General features: G+C 35.9%; 1 protein-coding gene across 1 annotated transcript; it reads right to left on the bottom strand.

The window, feature by feature from the left end:
- Nucleotides 1-184: 184 nt before the first annotated feature.
- On the bottom strand, nt 185-21,008 carry LOC118805377 (NACHT, LRR and PYD domains-containing protein 12-like). Its single transcript, XM_036566132.1, has 12 exons — nt 20,947-21,008; nt 15,674-15,800; nt 15,377-15,493; nt 15,080-15,196; nt 12,025-12,072; nt 9,932-11,737; nt 8,574-8,747; nt 8,070-8,243; nt 7,485-7,658; nt 4,160-4,333; nt 3,768-3,941; nt 185-1,081 (listed from the first exon to the last, which is right to left on the bottom strand). The coding sequence occupies exons 2-12, from the start codon at nt 15,724-15,726 to the stop codon at nt 1,072-1,074; spliced, it is 3,021 nt and encodes a 1,006-aa protein (XP_036422025.1). The 5' UTR covers nt 15,727-15,800; nt 20,947-21,008; the 3' UTR covers nt 185-1,071.
- Between the last annotated feature and the right edge of the window lie 459 nt (nt 21,009-21,467).

Below are 21,467 nucleotides of genomic sequence, written 5' to 3'. Positions count from 1 at the left end.
ACTGACTGACTCATTTGTTTCAGACATACAGCGTAAAAACCTACTGCATTGTTTTCCTAATAGTATAATGTTGTAATAGTATTCCTATTCCTGAAAGTATAACAGTGTAAAAGAGAAACTTACAGACTATTATTAACAGTGATATATACAGTTATATGCAAAAGTTTAGACCCCACTGGTCAAATTACACATTTTGTCAATTTTCTTAATGACAAGAAGTTCCCTCTGCAATATAAAGTATTGGGAAAAAATAAAACAGAAACTGAGGCATGTGCAGTACTTAATAACACCTACTTTGGCTCCAAACTCTCCTTGTAGCCAGGTAACAGGCCTACTATTATTGTTTATTTTTTCCTGCTTTTCCTTGCAGAATGGTTCTAGTTCAGAAATATTTATAGATCATCTTGCATGCATATCATGTTTGAGATCTACCCACAGATTTTCATGATATTCAAGTCTGGGGACGGTGAAGGCCATTGTTAAACCTTAAGTAGTTTGAGGTTGATTTTGTTGAATGTTTTGGATTGTTATCTTGTAACATCCAGCCTCTTTTCTGCTTCTGTTTCTTCACTGATTGTGGAACATTAGCTTCCAGAATTTGTTAATGTTTAGCAGAATCCTTCCTTTCTTTTATCCCACAATGTATATTATGCCACTTGCTGCCACACAACCCCAATGCGTTAAAGGTCCGTTTAAATGATGAATAGTTGGCAAGGTGATCTATTTATTGATAATGAAAAAAATCATTTGGTGATTGAGGCCAAGAAGTTCATTTTTTATTTCATCAGACCACAGCACTTGATTCCAAAATGAAAAAAAAGTTTCTGTCATAGTACTAAAACAGTTTTCAGGATGAAGCTCAATAAATGTGTGTCGTATAGTTGTCATAAATTCACAGATGACATTACTATGGGAAAATGAGAAGGAGACCCAATTTGCTGAACATCAGGCAATCTATTCTATATTTTCTGTGGTATATGTTGTCTTAGTAGCCTGTAATCAAGGCTATTTAATTACCTATTAATAACCAAGGCATTTAATAGAAGTCTTCACTGAGTCTTGTCCATATATTCACCAGACCCTGCAAATAAACCCAAACAAAAAAAAAAACAAACTTGTCAATCAAGCAAGTTTTTGACATAAAAGAACCTCTGTCACTTCTCTGAAGTAGAAATGTGTTTTATGTGTATATGCTTTTAGTTTAATCTGAACAAACAAGAATTGCATTCAGAATGTATTAAAGTTCTGGATTGTGAATTCTTTCTGCTGCCACAATAAGCAGCTATGTTATCAAATATATTAAACCAGTTTCAGTAACAGCCAAGTTTCCACAATGTTTCACGCATGAAGTTTTTTTTTTAATCACCAAATATATGTATTTCTTCATGTCCTGTTTCTTTCTCCCTGGTTCAGGTTAACCTTTATCTATTCTGGCTGTAAGATTCTTTTGTGCACCATAAAGACAAGTGTCCAAATGTGTTTTGGTGCACTGAAATAGTGTCTTACTACAAGGTAAGGAATAACATAGTGATGATCAGAAAGTTGTTACATGGTTCAGAATATGAAAATAATGCCATTACAGCATATAGTTACGTCTGTCTGCATTCCTTTTTTTTCCTACTGTCCCTCGATTTCTAGCTATTAACCACATACATGTGTGACAAAACGGCAAAGTTTTCAGTACGTTAAATTATTTTGGTTAATATGATGGTAAGTTCCAAAATAGTGCAACTAAATTACACTGAAATGGTCAACAGGTTGATATTAATTGGGTAAGTAAGGACACAACCCTGAAGTGCTATGTACTTATTGTGGGTAAAATTTAGTGGGTAATTATATGACATTTGTTTTCAGAAAACAATACTTGTACTTTCTTTTGTTATTTTACACCATTTAACTACTCAATACTTGGAAGTGTTTTCCAATTTACTTTCCTGCTTAAACATGAAATTTAGTGGATGTTAATGAGATATTTTACTATATCCTTCATCAGCTTAATAACTAGAGCACGATAGTCATTTCAGTGTAATTTAGTCTTGGAACCAAAAATAATTATGCAGTAGTTTGGAATTTGTACCTCAGTCTTACCCAGTTAATACTTAGAACTTAGTAAACTGTAAAAGAAAATGTTACTGGCAAAAAAAACTTAAAAAACATAACTGTTCATCTGAAAACAAAAACATATATTGGTTTAAGTATTGTATATATTGGTTAGAGCCTGGGCAGCTTTTCTTATTGTATTTAAATATATAGAAAATTGTTGTCCTTTTATCAATGTGTGCTAAACCCTCAGTACCTAGATTTCATCTGTTGTGTATCAATCCACTGCCCAGCACAATTTCAGGTATTCCCTGCCCTGAACACACCTGGTCCAGCTCATGAAGAGCTTAATAATTGGCTGATAAGTTGGATCAGGTGTGAGACCGGGAAAAGCTGAAACTGTGTATTGCAGTATGTCCTCATGACTGGAGTTAAGAACCACTGGCATAGGTCACTCTTCCTGAAAAGACTACTGATTTAAAATTTTCACTTTAGTGACATGCAAACAAACAGCCTATTTAAACTCTTCACAAGCCTGTTTAAATGCAATGCATTTAACATATGTTATTGCTTTATAGCCATTGGTGTATAGCATTACAGCTGATCACATCCAAACCAAGTATCATACTTATTATTCATGATTGATACACGTTAGACATTAGAAATTTTACAGTGAAATGGGATCTTTTTATATCATAACCATGTTTTAAATGTCTGTGTACAATTATTTTAATAAAGTATAACTGGACAGTTACAAAAATTGCTATAATTTACTCACTTGGGCAAGATATATAATTTAACAGCTACATGATAGTAATATTGTATCATAAAACTTATAGACCATGCCATTTCAATTCATATAAATTAATGAAAAATAATATTTTTTTAAGAAATCAGTTATGGTTACAGTTGACAGTGACAGTCAGCCATCCTGTGGTGTGTGCTGTAAGTTAGTGCGAGCATCACAACCAACTCTACTCTACCGTAACTGCACTGTTTACATTTAGCTACAGTTGTTCTTAGATTATTGGTTTAACATGTTCTGAATGATGAACAATACATTGGACACTAGTTTTTGTAGTTTTTGTCTTGTTCTATCTGATCTGCTAATGTATGAAGTAGGCTGTCAAAATAAAAGTGCAGTCAGCTAAAAAGGAAAAAGAAATACTGTGGTTGTATCATCATGTAATGTGGTCTGTCTGTAACAGAAACAGGAGTTCCATGAGCCTCTTTGTGGCAGGGTAGTGTTAGAGATGTTTACTTCCTTTGGGATGCTCATATGACTAGTTTTAGTGTGCAGTAGAGGAAAACTATAACAAGAAATTGAATATAATAGATGTGTCTTGTCCATAAAGTACAATCAAAATTCTTTTACGAAATGACACATGCAATATATGTGCTGAAGGTTTAGCACAAACTGCTAATAAGACAAACAAGTCCACAGTTTTGTAAATATACAGTGTAACAACATTATATAATGTAACTGTTATTGTTTATATTACTTCCTTATTACAAACCATACAACTACTCTTAAGTACTGTTAAACATTTACTTAATTGTAGTTCTAATTGTAATTGTAGTTCATGTCACTGTCACTGTAATAAGGGCACTGCAAAACAGTGTTACCAGATGTAATTACTTGTACTTTAATTGCTAAATGATCAATCTGATATACTGTTTATAAACTGTTAAAAAAGATATGTTTATTTGAAGTCCCGAATACTCACTTGAGTTCATGTAGTTTGTAATGTTCATCAGCCTTGAGAGCATCTAGCAGCTTCACTCCTGAGTTTCCTAGATCATTCTCAGACAAATCTAGCACTTCCAGGTGTGAGGGGTTTGATTTCAGAGCTGATGCCAGAGCAGCACAGCCTTCATCTGTAATATTACAATCCCACAACCTGCAGAGAGAACAACGACACACCCTTCACTCCCTCAGTTCAGGACACAGATCAGTACAGCAAGATTTTTTTTAAATAAATAAGCAACAAATTAGCATTATAGCAATATATTACAGTACATGAATTTAAAAAAGCAACAAAATTCTGTTGACACTTTTCAGTATGTGTAAAAGAAAAATATGATTCACAAAACCAATCTGTTCTGGTCCTAGGTTTACCTCAGTGTCTCCAGTTTACAGAGAGGATTCTCCAGTCCAGCAGAGAGCAGCTTCACTCCTGAATCTCCTAGATTATTCTCAGATAGTTCCAACCATCTCAAGTATGAGGGGTTTGATTTCAGAGCTGATGCCAGAGCAGCACAGCCTTCATCTGTGACATTACAATAGTGCAGCCTGCAAAGAGAACAATACCATACACATTATTAGAGCATCTTAGTTATATCTGGAGTGGCAAGTAAAATGTTTGCAGGAAACTGTACATATGACTTATGAAACCGCTGACATTTTATTGTGTATTGTATTTTATTTAATAAGTAATTGGGAATTTGCATGTTGCTCTTGGGGTCTTTCTGCCTTTTTTCACCAGGTTAAGAGTTAGCACACCTTAAGTCAAGAAGTTGAACGTGCTGAATGTGTTACTGTTTTGTACACTTAACTGGCTTCAATATGTTTGTTGGATTTTATTAAAGCCTCTGAAACAGTCTAGTGCTGTGGATCTTACTCTGATGTAAGTGTGCTCAGGTGATCACATTTTAAATGTTGCCACAGATTAGTATTTTGCTGCTGAAACAAGCACTAAAGGTGAGTTTATGTAAGTGCAAGCCAAAGTGAACCATTTGGGGAAAACTAAACAATACACATGAATGATACACCCCACAGTACAGGTTTAATTCCAGCTTACTGAAGCTTTATTGCTGCAAGTGTAGAAAATAAAAACTCAAATCTGAGGAACCAGACCTGTTTGTGTGTTGAGACTTTGCTACTCTTACTCCACTATACTGTTCATGTTAGCACCAGAGACTAGCATTAGCTTAGTTAGCAGGCTAAAACAACTTCACGTCACAAAACAGATTCAATTTTGGTTTACTGATGCTTATTTGCAGTACATTTTGAGGATAAAAATGCAGTGAAGCTGTTTTTTTGTTTAGAGCCATTAACTATGCTATTCTCACTCTATTATACTGTCCATATTAGCACCAGAGGCCAGTGTTAGTTTAGCAAACAGCCTAAATCAGCTCTGTACCACAACACAGACTTAAAATCTGAATGAGTAAAGTTGAGTGTGCTGGAGTGACAGAAAGACAGAATCTAACCTGTTCTGTGTTGAGCTAAGGTATTAGCCAACTAAGCTAGTGCTCTTTTTAGCACTTTTCAGGACTTAACAATTGCTGTTCAATTTTGTGTTTAACATTTACTGAGTGATGAATTAAAAAATTTGCAGGTTTATTGTTTGATTATTAATATTATAGTAGGAGCTTATTTTTATTTTTGATCTTATTTTCTCATCTGCTGAATCTGTTCAAATGTAGAGGGCTATATTTCCAATTTACCAAATGTAAAAGCACAGAGGGTTAGAGTGGGGTTTGGAACTAATAGGCAAGGGAGCATTTACAGTTTGCATAAATATGAATATTTATAAATCTTTATATTCTTAATTAATTTTAAGGCCGAAGGATGGTTATATGACATTTTGGTAGTTTTCAATAATAACACAATATTTAACAATTATTCAACATTACTTTTCTATGTTTTACGTTATGATGTTAGGGGTAGTGTAAATGATTTGGACTAGATTCAGGAGCAAAAAACTGTATTGGGACATCCCTACAAACAAGTTAACTTTTTAAAATCAGCATCTGCAGATGGCCTTGTTCAAATGACCCGGTACTTTCTGTGCATGCAGCTTATGGCAAAACACAATGGCATTGTTTGTATGAGAACAATCATTGATGCTAATTCTAATTAATCTGTTATTGATGTAGCCATCCAGTCAGTTGGAAATGATACACTAATATCCTGCTGTGGTTTGTGAAAAATAAATAATCAATGGCAGTTTACAGTTTTTTTTCAGGCTCATTCTAACTTGTATTAGTTGACAAAATATGAAATCTCTGCTTTGTCTCACTACTTGAAAATATGCTTTGTTTAGAACCAGAGCCAATGCCGGAGGAGAATCAACAGGGGGAGTCTGAGAATCTGATAGGGGGCATTGATAACAAGAGTTAAACATATTTGCAATAAAGTGAAATCATACAGTCTAACTGGTACAAGAGGTAAAATGTAGTCAGTAATCCCAATTTGCCCAGACTGCATTATTCAAAAAGTATGAAAACCAAAACATAATAAGCAATTTTTAGCTCTTTTGTTTCTCAAGTCAAAAGTGACTTTTTTGCCTTATGTTGCAGAACAGTGTTTCTGCACCACCAGACATTTTATCTAATCAATGAGGGTTCTAGCGTACTAAGTGTAATTACAAGGGATGGGCAAAAATTTTCAAACTTAAATTAGTAATTGTTAACTTAATCAAGTAACTCAAATTAGGCATGTGTAGTTTGGAATACAAAAATGAAATAGACAGTGTAGCACATTATTACTTCTTATTTTTGACTGAGTATGGTATATATAGGGGCAGAGAAGTAACAAATGCATATCTTACAAACTTCAAATGTCAGCGTTAAAGCTAGAGCTGCAGTATGTAGCATTAACCCTCTGGGGTCCACCAACTCACTGGTGCATCAAATTCACTGTCTCTATATGTTTCTCTGTCTTCGCAAAAACATAGTGTAGAAATACAGTTCAAACTTAGAGGTTTCTGCAGCGATCTTGAATAGCAGCAATGAAGATAACAGAGCATTTTGATACAAAACATATGGGTATCATGTTACATAGAAGTACCTTTAAAGGCAAAAAAGAAGATATGCAAAAATCAAGGAAACATTTGTAGACCACAGAAGGTTAAACTTAGTGTGGTAAAGTGAATGTGCATCATCGTTAGCGTGGTGCTAGCATAACATGATAGAGGTGCTATGAGAAATGAGAATCACCGTAATCAAAAAAAATAATTCTGTATAATAAAATGAATCTAAAAATATATATAATATGTTTTGTATAATTATTTAAGATACATTTAAGATTACATAACAAAAATGCCATGAACTTGTGGAGACAACCACAGGCAAGAACAACCAAAAAAGAGCTGTATTTAGTTTTTATGTTTAGTTTTTAGTTTAGCTTAGTTTATTTTTTTTTAGTTTCTGTTTTGCACAATTTAAAATACATACTAAAACAAAGAATTTCTACAAATAATATTTCTATTCCTCATTTAAAATTTTGGAATGTCTGTCCTTTATTTGACCAGTAACTATAGAACAATAGATGTTTTTGGTAGGAATAATCTAGCTATTTGTGATGGTACAAGTAAGCAAAAAGGTTTGGATTTTTTATGTCCAAAACCAAGGGGACAGCGTTCTCCCTTTTGCCCCCTTCTGTGGTCTTGGCCTGTTGAGTACCTTGTCATCTGTGACTCTCAGAGAAATGATCTTACTTCAGTTTCACCAGTTTACAGTGAGGATTCTCCAGTCCAGCAGAGAGCAGCTTCACTCCTGAATCTCCTAGTTTATTCTGAGACAGATCCAGCTCTTTCAGGTGAGAGGGGTTTGATTTCAGAGCTGAGGCCAGAGCAGCACAGCCTTCATCTGTGATATTACAACCCCACCACCTGAAGAACACACAACTTAAAATAAGAAGTCTGCAAATATGTTAATGTACCATGGAGACACCAGAGCAGAACCATATTTGACCTCAGCACAATGACATCTCTGTTTTGACAGTTTTGTGCAAGAACAATTTTATTAATTTAACATGATGAACAGTTGAATACTGTTGTTAGTTTCGGTTCAAAAATGAGATAGAAAGCTCAGTGAAGACAGTGAAGAATATGTGTATGAAATGAACACAAAGTTCAGGGAAATAAAATTCTTGAAGAATCATTGAAGGATCAAATTAATTGAGCATCCTCCTGAGGATACTGTTGTTGAACCTTGAATGTCTGATTTAGTTTCATAAAAGAATATAGTGTATGCCTTATTGAGGACCAGGTCATGTGTGACTTTTACAGAAGTGATCTTACTTCAGTGTCTCCAGTTTACAAAGATGATTCTCCAGTGCAGCAGAGAGCAGCTTCACTCCTGAATCTCCTAGTTTATTCTCAGATAGATCTAGCTCTATCAGGTGTGAGGGGTTTGATTTGAGAGCTGAAGCCAGAGCAAAACAGCCTTTGTCTGTGATATTACAACACTGCAACCTGCAAAGAACAATGTCATAATGTTCTTTTGCTCTCTCAGTTCAGAATACACATATAACGTTGATCAGATCAAATTCTATAACAATGCAAAGTTGAAATTCACTGAGCTGTTCAGTACTGCCAACTTTATTTCCCTTGTTTGTCTATGAAGATTGCATAGCTGTATGCTTTATTTTATGCAATGGGTGAAACACTCACTAATTACAAGTGCTGTCTATGTACATTTGCCTATGTAGTAGTGTATCTAATGTAATAAGGACAAAACATGCAGTTTTATAACAAAATCAAAATTAGTCATATGAAATAATGATATTGATGCTGTAACCTTACTTCAGAGTCTCCAGTCTACAGTGAGGATTCTCCAGTCCACCAAAGAGCAACTTTACTCCTGAATCTCCTAGTTTATTTCCATATAGATCCAGCTCTCTCAGACAGGAGGATTCCAAGCTGAGCACTGATGCCAGAGCGTCACAGCTTCTCTTTTTTAGATTACAATTATAACACCTAAAGAAAGCAACATAATAACCCTTAGTCATCAAAGGACTATTAATAAAGCTCAAAGTCTGTAAATTCCAATTTATAACCCCATTTCCAAAAAAGTTGGGATGCTTTGAAAAATGTAAATTAAAAAAAATGTAATGATGTGCACATCATTTAAACCCTATATTTTATTGAAAATGCTTCAAAGACAACATATCAAATGTTAAAAGTGAGAAAGTTTATTGTTTTTTGAAAAACATATGCCCATTTTGAATTTGATGCCAACATGTTCAAAAAAATGGAATGGGGGCAACAAAAGGCTGGTAAAGTTGTATAATGCTAAAAAAAACACCTGGTATTTTGCTTGATTTGCCTGTTTGCTTTGATTGACAACAGGTCAGAAACATGATTGGGCATAAATAGAGCATCCCAGAGAGGCAGGGTCTTTCAGAAGTAAAGATGAGGAGGGGTTCACCACTCTGTGAAAGACTGCACGATCAAATAGTACAACAATTCAAGAAGTACTTTTGCTTTCCTTCATCTACGGTACATAATATCATTAAAAGGTTCAGAGAATCTGGAGAAATCTCTGTATGCAAGGGACAAGGCCAAAAACAGTATTTGCTGGCTGTGATCTTTGGGGCCCTCAGACAGCACTGCATTAAAAACGGACATGATTCTGTAGTGGAAATCACTGCATGGGCTCAGAAACACTTCTGAAAACCACTGTCTGTGAAAACAGTTTGTCGCTGCATCCACAAATGCAAGTTAAAACTCTAAAACACAAAGAAGAAACTGTATATAAACAGGATCCAGGAATGCTGCCACCTTATCTGGGCCCAAGTTCATTTGAGACAGACTGAGGGGAAGTGTAAAAGTGTCCTGTGGTCTGATGAATCAACATTTGAAATTCTTTTTGGAAATCATGGACACTTTGTCCACCGGGCTAAAGACCACTCAGCTTGTTGTCAGTGCACAGCTCAAAAGCTAGTATTCATGATGGTATAGGGGTGCATTAGTGCACATGGCATGGGTGATGTGCACATCTGTGAAGGCACCATTAATGCTGAATGATATATACAAGTTTTGGCAATATTTTATTTTATTTTATTTATTTTATCAGTGCTGTGTTATGTTAATGTTTAATACTAACAGCTTCTCTCTGTTTCTAATGATGCAGTAAAACAGCTGTGCTCAAAAATACTCACTGAGCTCTTCTGGATGCTGCAACCACAGGCAGGAGATTTAGAAGAACCTCGTCTGAATTGCTCTGAGAACTGGTGTATTTACTCAGGTCAAATACATCCATCTGCTCTGATGATGTCAGTAACACAAAGACCACAGCTGACCACTGTGAAGGAGTGAGTTTACAAATTTGTAGACTTCCAGATTGCAGGTACTGCTGAACTTCCTCAACTAGAGAATTATTCTCCAGTTCATTCAGACAGTGGAACAGATTGATGGATTTCTCTGCAGAGGGATTCTCTCTGATCTTCTTCTTGATGTACTGAACTGTTTCCTCTTTGCTGTGGGAGTTCCTGTTTGTGTCACTTCCTGTCTGTTTCACTAAGTCTTGTAAGAGAGTCTGACTGGACTCCATTGAGAGACCCAGAAGAAAGCGAAGGAAAAGATCCAGATGTCCATTCTTACTCTGTAATGCCTGATCCATAGCACTCCTGTGTACATCTGAGATTGTAATTTCTTTAATCATCAGGTTATAAAGTTTAGAGAACAAACTCTGTTTAAACACATTTCTCTTCTGGTTCATGAAGGTCAGATGCACATATAGAGCTGCAAGATGTTCCTGAACACTCAGATGAACAAAGCAGTACACTTTACTCTGGAGCAGCCCAGATTCCTCTCTGAAGATCTGTGTACACACACCTGAGTACACTGATGCATCTTCAACTTCAATGCCACACTCTCTCAGATCTTCCTCATAGAAGATTAGGTTTCCTTTCATCAGCTGCTGAAAAGCCAGCTGCCCCAGTTTGAGAAGCATTTCTTCATCTGTCTTCTGGTTCTTTGTGTATTTTTCTCTTATGATTTTTGTCTGAATGATGAGGAAATGTGTGTACATTTGAGTCAGAGTTTTGGGGATCTCGCCACTCTCTGCTTCACCCAACATTCTCTCTAGAACAGTGGCTGAAATCCAGCAGAACACAGGTATGTGACACATGATGTAGAGGCTTCTTGACTTCCTCAGATGTGAGATGATTCTATTGGCCAGACTCTGATCACTGATTCTTTTACTGAAGTACTCCTCCTTCTGTGGGTCAGTAAACCCTCGTACTTCGGTCACTCGATCAACACACTCAGAGGGGATTTGATCAGCTGCTGCAGGTCGGGAGGTTATCCAGATGAGAGCAGAGGGAAGCAGATTCCCCTTGATCAGGTTTATCAGCAGCACATCCACTGATGCTGATTCAGTTACATCACACAAACTCACTCTGCTCTGAAAATCTAGATCTAAACGACACTCATCCAAACCATCAAAAATGAACAGAGCTTTGTGCAGGTAGAAAATTTCTGTTTCTTTTGTCTTCTTAAACCACAGACAAAGGAGATCCACCAAAGTAAGTTTTTGGTCCTTCATCAAATTCAGTTCTCTGAAAGGAAGTGGAAATATGAACTGGACATCCTGATTTGCTTTATCTTCAGCCCAGTCCAGAATGAACTTCTGCACAGAGACTGTTTTTCCAATGCCAGCGACTCCCTTTGTCAGCACAGTTCTGATGGGTTTGTCTTGTTCAGATAAGGGTTTAAAGATCTCATTGCATTTGATTGGTGTGTCCTCTCTTGCTGTTCTCCTGGATGCTGCCTCGATTTGTCTGACCTCATGTTCATTATTGACCTCTCCACTGTCTCCCTCTGTGATGTAGAGCTCTGTGTAGATCTCACTGAGAAGTGTTGGGTTTTCCTGGTGTGCTATCACCTCATTCAAACACTGATACATGTTTTTCAGATAAAATTTCAGGTTCTCTTCTTCTTTCATTTCTTCAGCTTGGCCATATCTACAAGGTGGTGAGACATATGCTGAGACATAGAACCAACTGCTGGTAGATTAATAGTGTAAGAATAATAGTATAATTTTCTACACTATTAAAAATTGCTGTCTTGATGGCACTTGCATCTCTCCCAAAAAACAGTTGCTATCTGCTAAGAACAAATCTAGCATAATATGTATAATGTGCTATGTATATATTCTCTTTGTTTTGCTATACATGCTCTGTATAATCAAATCAATCTATACTCAGGCGGACTGCATATCACTGTCACTGTATGTTGGTTGTGATCTTACTCTATGACGATCTTTTCTTCTGTTTTGTCTGTTCCGCTCTGCAGGACACTATGAACACACAAAATTTTATGTTGTATACACTTATCTTTGAAAAGGTACAGCTTGACTAACAAGGCTTGACCAGCATTTCTGAACCAATACAAAATGAGTGGAGAAAATCTCTACCCATATTTTCACTCTAATTTTGTCCCACTGCACTGAAATCACTGTTTTCCTGATTTCATGGTAAGTTTATTTTCTCAGTCATGTATTGTTGTCTAAATTGTGGCAAACCCATTTACTCTGCACATGCAACCTGCCTACATGCCCTGATCATTACAGAAGTTCACAACAGTTTTGCAGCTGGGTTATTTCATGATAATCATCTACAGACTGACAGGACACATGGATTTTCATGAAAAAAATCAAGCAAAAACCTTTTTTTAGTTCAGAAAACAAATAAAAAAGCTTTGCTCTAAGGGTTTTAAATCATTTTAAATACTGAGTTTAACTTCTTATAAAATGGCTGAACTGAGTGGAAATATTAACTTGAACTACTGTAAAAATGTGGAACAAGACAAAGTTTTTTGAGGTTTGAATTGATATAAAAACTTTGCATCCTTTTATTTATACTATTTATTTGAATTACATATAAGAAGTTAAATTGATTGTTAACCTTTTTTTAGGCAGCACTGACAAACTATTTTTATTTACTCTGAATAAATACATAATAATATTTTACTTGAAATCAACTAGTTCTCATGACAGATTTGTGTATATAACGTAAACTCTCAGTCATGTTTCAAAATGATTTTTGTAAAATACAGCATTCCTATATTTCTATAAAAACTTTTAATTATTCATTTCTATGTGCAATATTTAAAACTAAATTTTTCCAAATTGCTCATTCCAGGACCTGCATGTAGAGTTCTTGCGCTGTGACCCACCAAATATTGTGAGAAGTGAAATAAGACATGAATGTGCCAAGTAGAAAATAATAAATTTGCATGATAATCTAATGCTACAGACTCAGAGAGACTCATTTAAATGTTACTTTTTTATCATGTATGTAAGATATTTATCTCAGATTCCATCCATTTGTATGATTTTTATTGTATCATGAGATTCTCATGTTTCTGTGAGACATATTGCGAGTTGACAAATATGTAAATATCAAAATGTGTAACCAATAGATTTTTGTAAATGTACATCCTTACACATGACCCTAAATTAGTATGATAATATAAATATGATATAATACATATTAAAATGATGTAGAATCCTTGTCATTGCACCTTTTTGCATATTATGTTTGCACTGTAGAATCCATATTTACAGGTCACTGTAATTTTTGTAGTATCCTATGTCTATGTATAGTGCAGTTACTTTATACAGGATAATTTGTATTGCGTGTATGGCTAAAACTTTGTAGTGTATATTTAATTGTGTTGTATTAAAGTACTGATCTATCTATCTATCTATCTATCTATCTTAAATATTTAAAAATGGATGGATTTTTTTTAATATTTGATTTCATTTGGCTGTTTTATGCTTTTAGGCTACATCTTAATGCAGTTAGGATTCAAGTGGCCAACTCAGTGAACCTATGTCATAGTGTGTAAAGCTGTTTTAACCTGCTTCCTAGGCAAATGGTTGCCTGAAGAGTTAATGAGGACAGTAGTGGAGAACGAGTACCTTAACTAACTGCTCGACACATAACTTGGCAAAATGCTCTACCCTCAGTAAATCATTTTGCCAAAAACAAAACCTATGCTGTGGTGTGGGAAGCTGTTATTAATATAAGCTGTCACTATGTACTACTTGGACAGTACATCGCTAACTTAGTCAAGATGCTTACTTACACACCACATTTGACAGTTTATTAGATATATGTGGAACATAATGTTGGCACAGTCAAAATAATTTCTATTTTTTAATTTTGTCTTCAAATCAATTCTAAATGCCATCAGTTCTTATCTGTTTTAGTTAACTGCTAACTGCACACACCAAACATCTCAAAAATTAAGATAGCTTTGTTAGTGCAGATATAGGCATGTTTCTTAACTCTAAACTGTCCGATACCACATTGTAATCCTTTCGTTAGCATATTTTAGTAAATTGGGTCGTCATAGGTTCAAGCATTCCAGGAACCATGATGATTAAAGCTTGGCCTTCAGTTTGGGCCATAACTGTAAAAGCTCTCCGCTAATGCTCCTATAGGATGTCTAGTAGTTCTAGTAGTTCTATTCTAGTATTTCTAGTTTTTTGATTATTCTAGATTAAACAGACATTTGAAGCTTGTAAAAGACATTCCATGTTTTATTTGAAGCTTGTAAAAGACATTAACATGTATTTTATGTTTTATGTAGCAGCTTTACTGTGACTCCTTCAGCTTCAGTTTCAGCATTGTTCAAAGTCTCTGCAAGCCACTTACTATGTTAAATTAAACCCAGAACGAGACCATAAAAAGCCATAGTGGATGACCTGTGGCTTGAAATGTACACAGATAAACAGACAAATGCTAATAGTATATTGCCTCAGCTAACATTACTAGCCTAGTCTTTTTCCCCTCATATCTTTCAGCTCAAAATCAGTTTTTATAGAGTTAGTAAACTGATACCAAATGTGATAAATTCATTAATTATGCTGAACATTTTATTCCATCAAATTTATATGAGTGGAGTGTAAAAATGAACTTGGTTGATGTTTGTGCACAGTGTGTCTGATGTGTGATGTGGCCTTCAGTATTGGTCCCAACCATAGGAAATTAAAAAAAAATGATTGGTTGATTTCATTGTCACTTCAGCTCCTTAAGTCCTAGTCTGAATAGTTGAATAAATATAAATCTATTTTCCTTAATTTGGCCTATTAAATAAAGGCCTTCCCTGAAGCCCTAGAAGGCTCTGAGGATTCCCTCTGACATGTAACATATTAACACTAATACCATCATTGATGTCAAATTTTGCTTTGAGGACCATCAAGTCTTGAGACTTTTTACTTGCAGCAAAACGACTTGTTCCCAACTCTAAAATTAATCCTTTCCCTCTACAGTGGCTCAACTGTTAGTTCCCATTACCTGTATCCAGATGAAGGGTCCCCATCTTTGAATTTTACCAGGTAATTCTTAGACGCATCACTCTTCATTGACACACAGCTGGGTACTGAAGAATCTGATCTCTTTGCCTGGATTAGACTGCACAATAACACAGATATTACATGAGTATTTACATACTCTTTCCTATTTAACCAGCCCTTATTATTTTAAAATTTCTTTTAACATTAATTTAAATCTCTTTATTTTATTTATTTTATCAGTCTTGTTAGAATTGTCACCATTTTCCTATACAGTGGCTAAATAGCGAGGAGCTGTTACCTGTGTCCAGATAAGGGAATTCCATCTTTGAACCATAGTGAAACTTTCTTAGATGCATCACTCTTCATGGACACACAGCTAGTTACTGGAGAGTCTGATCCCTTTTTCTGGACTTGACTGCACAAATCAGACACATCTCTTTAGTGATTTACATAAACTCTTATCTTAACACAGACAAGCTATTCCTTTAACATTAAAGAGGATCAAGAAAGTGCAAAATGCATTTACAAAATACTTCTGCAGATTGAGTATAACATGGACAACTGATGATAAAAACACAAAATCATGGTTACTTGCCTATGGCTTTGGTGTGGGGGCCCATTATGTGTGTCCAACAGAGGGGTGTCCATCTTTGAATAAAAAAAAATGGTCCTGGTGAGTCTGTCCTCTTCTGCTGGAATATATTACAGTCCTAAAAAAAAGCCTGGAATAACAATGGAATCAAATCATGCATATCTGTTTCACATTCTTTCACCTTTGGACACATATCAGAACATTCACATTTTGTAAATATAAAATGTTGCATTTACAACATTAAGCGATTAGTTTGTACACCAACTGCCCCTGGCTTCTCAAATTCCAATCAGCATATATCAAATTTAACACCCTAATAAAATTTCCTAAACAGTGGTGTGGAGTGTTTTTTTCCAACAGAAAGTGTGGTGCCATTATTCATCACTCCAACACAGTGGCCCAGTCTCACACTGGACTCCCTGGCTGCCTTTCCCTATTCCCACTGCCACTGGAAGATAAGTTCCTCTCTGTTTTTTGCCTGTGGTCATCCACAATGTAGCGGGAACAACCAAAACATGACAGAACAGCTGGACAGCACATATTATCAGCATCAAGCTCATGAACCTAGACAAAAACAGCACAAGACAAACCCTATCACAACAAGCCAGTTCAAACACACAATCAGCACAAGATTTAACAAAAATACAGAATACATATTTTCTTGAAAAATAACATAATAAAAGCTAAATGACATTTTGAAAAAATGTATATAGAACTTTAGCCACAGAGATGGTATACGTACAACATAAATAAACTTACTAGGCTGGCAAGATAAAAATACTAGAATATAAAATCATAAAACCCCTTTGGATACTCATCCGAACTAGTCTTTTTCCATGAACTCAGCCCACTTAACATTTAATTTCTCAACACTAGCACTCTGAATTGGATTTAAAATTAGCAGCACAGCTGTATCAACAGATAATGGGTGTGTTTAAAAATAGCCTACTACATACTGCTCGCATACTGCTTGTGCTCAAAAGTAGTAGTAGTATACAGTATGTGACCAACACAAATTTCTATAGTACACCAAAGATACTCAGGTGATGTACTGCTCCGGCAAAATGTTCTAGTACGTGGACAGAGCTCGCTCCATGATATACTGCATCCCAAAATGCAACGCTGTCATTTCAGGAAGACATAACAACTGAAGTAACCACCTGGATATTTTTTATAGCTCTGAACTCAGACTTTCTATGCATTGAAAATGGCAAAATGAAAGAAATTTGTCCAAACGCTGCTGCACCCGGTGCAACACTGAAGCCGTACCAGCTCTCTCTGCTGGTCTTGTGGTGGGTTTGCTTACTTCATCTAATTTAATAAAATTAACCAACTTACTGTGTAATTTATATAACATGGTTAAAATAGTAACTTAATAAAGTTGGTCTCAATCAAACAATTCGCTTAGCATTGGCTATTCAGGCTTCTGTGTGGAGACACACTGCTTATTAGTCAGTCAAACTAACTCATATTACCAACTATGAGTGTAATCAAAATGAAATTACTCAAAACGGAGGAAAATGGGTGTGTTTGGAAACCACACGTTTGTCACAAAGATCAATCCGAAGCTGACAATTTAAAAATTTATTAGTGGCTTTGGAGATGAGTCAAAACACCGTCCTGCCCACTATCACTGTATGGCAGGGTTCCTTAATTACTTTTCATCAAGGGCCACATTCATCCAACATCACAAAGGCAAGGGACAGTGTGTCATTCTCATACTGTTTGATACAGTATGGTATATAGTTTTTATTGCAGAAGTCCTATTATTATCACTATTATTATTATTATTATCATTATTAAGTGTATGTAATTAGGTAGGCCTAACTAAAGTTATTTGATTTTACTCACAATGACAGCATGACAGCAGCAGGTTGAAACAAGAGACCTGAAGTTGGGATAGTGCTCTGTTGTAGTGATGCGAAGCATTGCAATCATTCTTATTTGTCTGAATTCAGGAACCATATTAATCTAGAACTCACTCACACTATCATGCTTGTGCTGCTGTTCGAGCAAATCTGATTTTGACATTTCTAAGATCTCCAATAGAAAAGATGCTTCATCAAGAGATAGAAGTAAACTTTTGGCCTCAGCAGTCGACTGGTCGTCTGCAGAAATGGAGAACGGCTGTCACAAGAACAGGAGGATTTCACTTGAGAGCTGGAAGCTATCAAATCATTCCTTGAGATTCTCTAGCAGTCTCATCATTAACATTATGCACACACATCATTGAGCCTTTTTTTTCTCACTGTGTTGCTGCAGATTTGGAAAGTGCAGCTTTCTTCTTTGTAGATCTCATTCCAACAATGACAAACTTTAAGCGGAAAGCTTCAACTGCTTAGTATATCTCCGCAACAGTAGGCTTCTTGCCTTGCAATAGCAAATTCAGCAGATTTAGGTGAGACATTATGTCACATAAAAATGCTTACATGCCACTTCTTTGTTGTCATTCAGAAAATTTAGAAAGATGTGAGCCTTTTAGCTTTGCAAGTTACCAAGATAAGAACAAAGTTCATCTTGTAATTCACACACTCTCTCCAACACTCGGCCCTTGCTAAGCCAGCGCACGTCATTGTGCATCAATAGATCATGATGCTCTACTGACATTTCCTCCAGCAGAGCTCTGAAGAGGCAATGCTGCAAATTTAAGTAAATGTCCTTCATTTTCCCGCACAGTTTGGCACACAACACTGAATTGTGAATGATACAGTAAAATGTTGTCAGCACAGTGTTAACAGCAACTAACTTGCTTACCAGGCCTTTGTGTTGTCCTACCATGGATGGAGCATCATCAGTGATGACAGACATGACTTTCTCCAAATCCAAGCCATTTTTCTTAAAGAACTTGGTCAGTTTATTAAAAATGATTTTACCAGTTGTGCATCCTTAAATGGGGAGCAAATAAACCAGTTCTTCCCGTTAAGGTATCCTGTCAAAAAATCTCATGAACACAGATAGCTGTTCTATGTCCGTTCTATCACCAGATGTGTCAATGTTGAGTGACATAAAATCAACTTTCTTTAAGTCAGAGAGCAGAGCAGACAGGCAGTCTTCTGCTCAAACTTCTGCTCTTCTCACTGCAGTGTTGTCCGATAGTGGCACCTACCTCAACAAGTCTTGCTCTTGTTTTATCGTCATGACTTAAAACTTCTTCCACCATATCAAATGCACGCATCTTTATCAAATTAGCATCTGTGAAAGGTGTTTTAGCTTTTGCTAAGTCCCAGGACATATACAGAGACACTGCTGTTATGTTCTCTTGCAGATGTAGTTTTGTGGATGGTGGTAACAGAATGATTGTAGAAGGCAAGCAAATTTGCAGTCTTTTGCTTTCGACTCCAGACTTTGCAGGGAAGTTGTGATTGAAGCTGCAATGGTGTGTTTCGAGAGCAAAGCAAACAAGTTGGCTTAGCATGACTATGGTTTGGTAAAATAAAACAAATTGGGCTGTCCAGACAGAACTGAATTGTCTATTTTCATTATCAAGTTTTCATTTTTTAGCACTGGCCATGGTTTTTGTACAAACACAACCTACATGCACTGTGTCCATAGAGTGAGCTTGGTAAATCGCTACGACGTTCTGGTTTGTTTTGTTCTTTTTGGCACCAGTAACGCACATATGCGTGCCTATGTCTTGGCAGTCGGCTAACAGAGCCGCTTATTGGGAAATGCTGCTGTATAGGATGTACCTTAAAAGACACACAGGGCAATCTCATCACCAAAATATAAACATCCATGCTAAAGGCAGCTAGTAATCATTGATAAGCAGAGATTGGAAGGTTAAGGAAAATGGGACGGGTCTTGATGGTCTGATTGGCTCAGTGCCTAATGTAGGCAGCCTAGTCGCACCCCTGTCCTGTAGTACGGCACACAGCTTTGTCACGTACAGGATACTGTCTAATACTAATGATGAAGGGTAGCAAGGTACTAGTACTAATAATACTAGTGCAGTATACAGTACACAGTATGCTATTTTGAACACTGCCAATGTCATATTAACCTTGTTTATGAAACCAAGTGCCTGAAGCTTTTCACTGAAGAAATTGTGGCCAATCATTTTGAAGCTGTGTGTGAATGTTACCTCAATTGGTCAAGGGTATTTTCTTTAGTGCCCTGAACTAGTTTTCAAAGTACTGTACTGGTCTAACAGTCTAACTGTTTTACTCTGAAATACAAAGTTGTTTCTGGCTATTAAAGGGCATAGTAAAATATCTCATAAATTGAGAAATTATTTGGAGTAAAAACGTAAAAAAAAAAAGGAAACAAAAAAACAAACTTGCAGTAAATGTCAAAGCAATGTCATGTCACAGGCTGGAAAGTAAAATGGAAAAATAAAGTAAATGGTAAGGACCCAGTAAAACTACAAAAATTATCATTACTTTCTTTTACAGTCATTTCAGTAAAGTTTAGAGTTTGTTTGTACCCCACATAATCATCCAAATGTGAGACATTTTATTATGTTCTTTATTTGCTTAACAGTCAGCCAGTTAATATCTAGAACCTGTTGGGTATTTCAGTGTCTAATGTAATTAAACTGTCTTTCCTGTCTTACCATCATATTACCCAAATTAATTACCTAGAACTTTGAAATTTGTACCTCACACTTGTCCAGTTAATACTTAGAACTTGGGAGACCGTAAAAAATGTTAGCACTAATTCCCTGCCCTCTTAATTGGCTTACACAAAGGCAAAGACAAAGAGTTTGGAATCGACAGGGGTTGCTCTGTGACTGCCACTCTGCAGCACAAACAGAAACTACAGCACCAGTTTTTAGCTGTTGTAAATGATTTATAAACTGGCATTAATGTTTTGACACTCCACTCAATTTCACAGACATGTATCAAACAAAACCTATTTATATATGTAGTAGATAAATAGTTATATATTTCAGTCTGGTTATTTATTCTTTATTTATTCTGTTTTGCTAGTGGTAACAAGTAGAGTACCCATCATGGATGAAACGCCCATGTTCCTAACAACCGTAGCTTCCTAAAAGATCCTGTAAGCACATATTCTGTAAGCACCAATATAAAAGGTTCTTGTTTGAACAACCTGTTAAAACTCCAAACTTCTGCTTTCAATCACAGACCTTGACTTCTCGTAACAAGAAATAAACCCAGCTGTTCAGAATTCCAAGTGTGTAAAACAGACAAAATAACAACAACAACAACAAAAAAAACTCAACGGAAAGAAGTCTAACTTCAGTAGTAGCTGATTAGACATAGTTTTCCACCCTGTTTTCACCAATGTTTAAAGAACAAAACATCTGTTTTTACCTTGAATGCCATTATCGGTGTTTCTGCTGCTGTTGAACAAAATGGAGTCTGAGGAAGTGAAACATTTAGCTCAGCTGTTTTCACTTTCAGTGTAGAGCTTGTAAGTCACAAAGTATTCCAGTATTTTTTGTCAAGATAGTCCCCATCCATCTGATTCTACTGCAATTTACAGTATAACCAATGTAATTATATTTAATTAGACATCACAAATTAATATATAGTTGGTCTCCTTTTACAGCTATTATCTCCACTCTTCTGGGAAGACAAGATTTTGTAGTTTGTTGTAACAATACATCCTTTACAACTCGTACATAATGCAGCAGTGCGCATCCTAACAAAAACAAAAAAGAGAGATCACATCACTCCCATTTGGCTATCTGTATCGTTCAGGATAGATTTTAAAGTTCTGTTGCTAGTTTTTAAGGCTCTAAATGACCTTAAAGCACCCTCTTACATCACAGAGTGTCTGTCTGTTTATGTTCCAACATGTGATCTTAGATCTAAAGATACTGGCCTTCTGC

The sequence above is a fragment of the Colossoma macropomum genome, unplaced genomic scaffold (genome assembly GCF_904425465.1).
Source record: "Colossoma macropomum unplaced genomic scaffold, Colossoma_macropomum, whole genome shotgun sequence".
Classification (NCBI taxonomy): Eukaryota; Metazoa; Chordata; class Actinopteri; order Characiformes; family Serrasalmidae; genus Colossoma; species Colossoma macropomum.
This window is presented reverse-complemented; position numbering and strand designations above follow the sequence as displayed.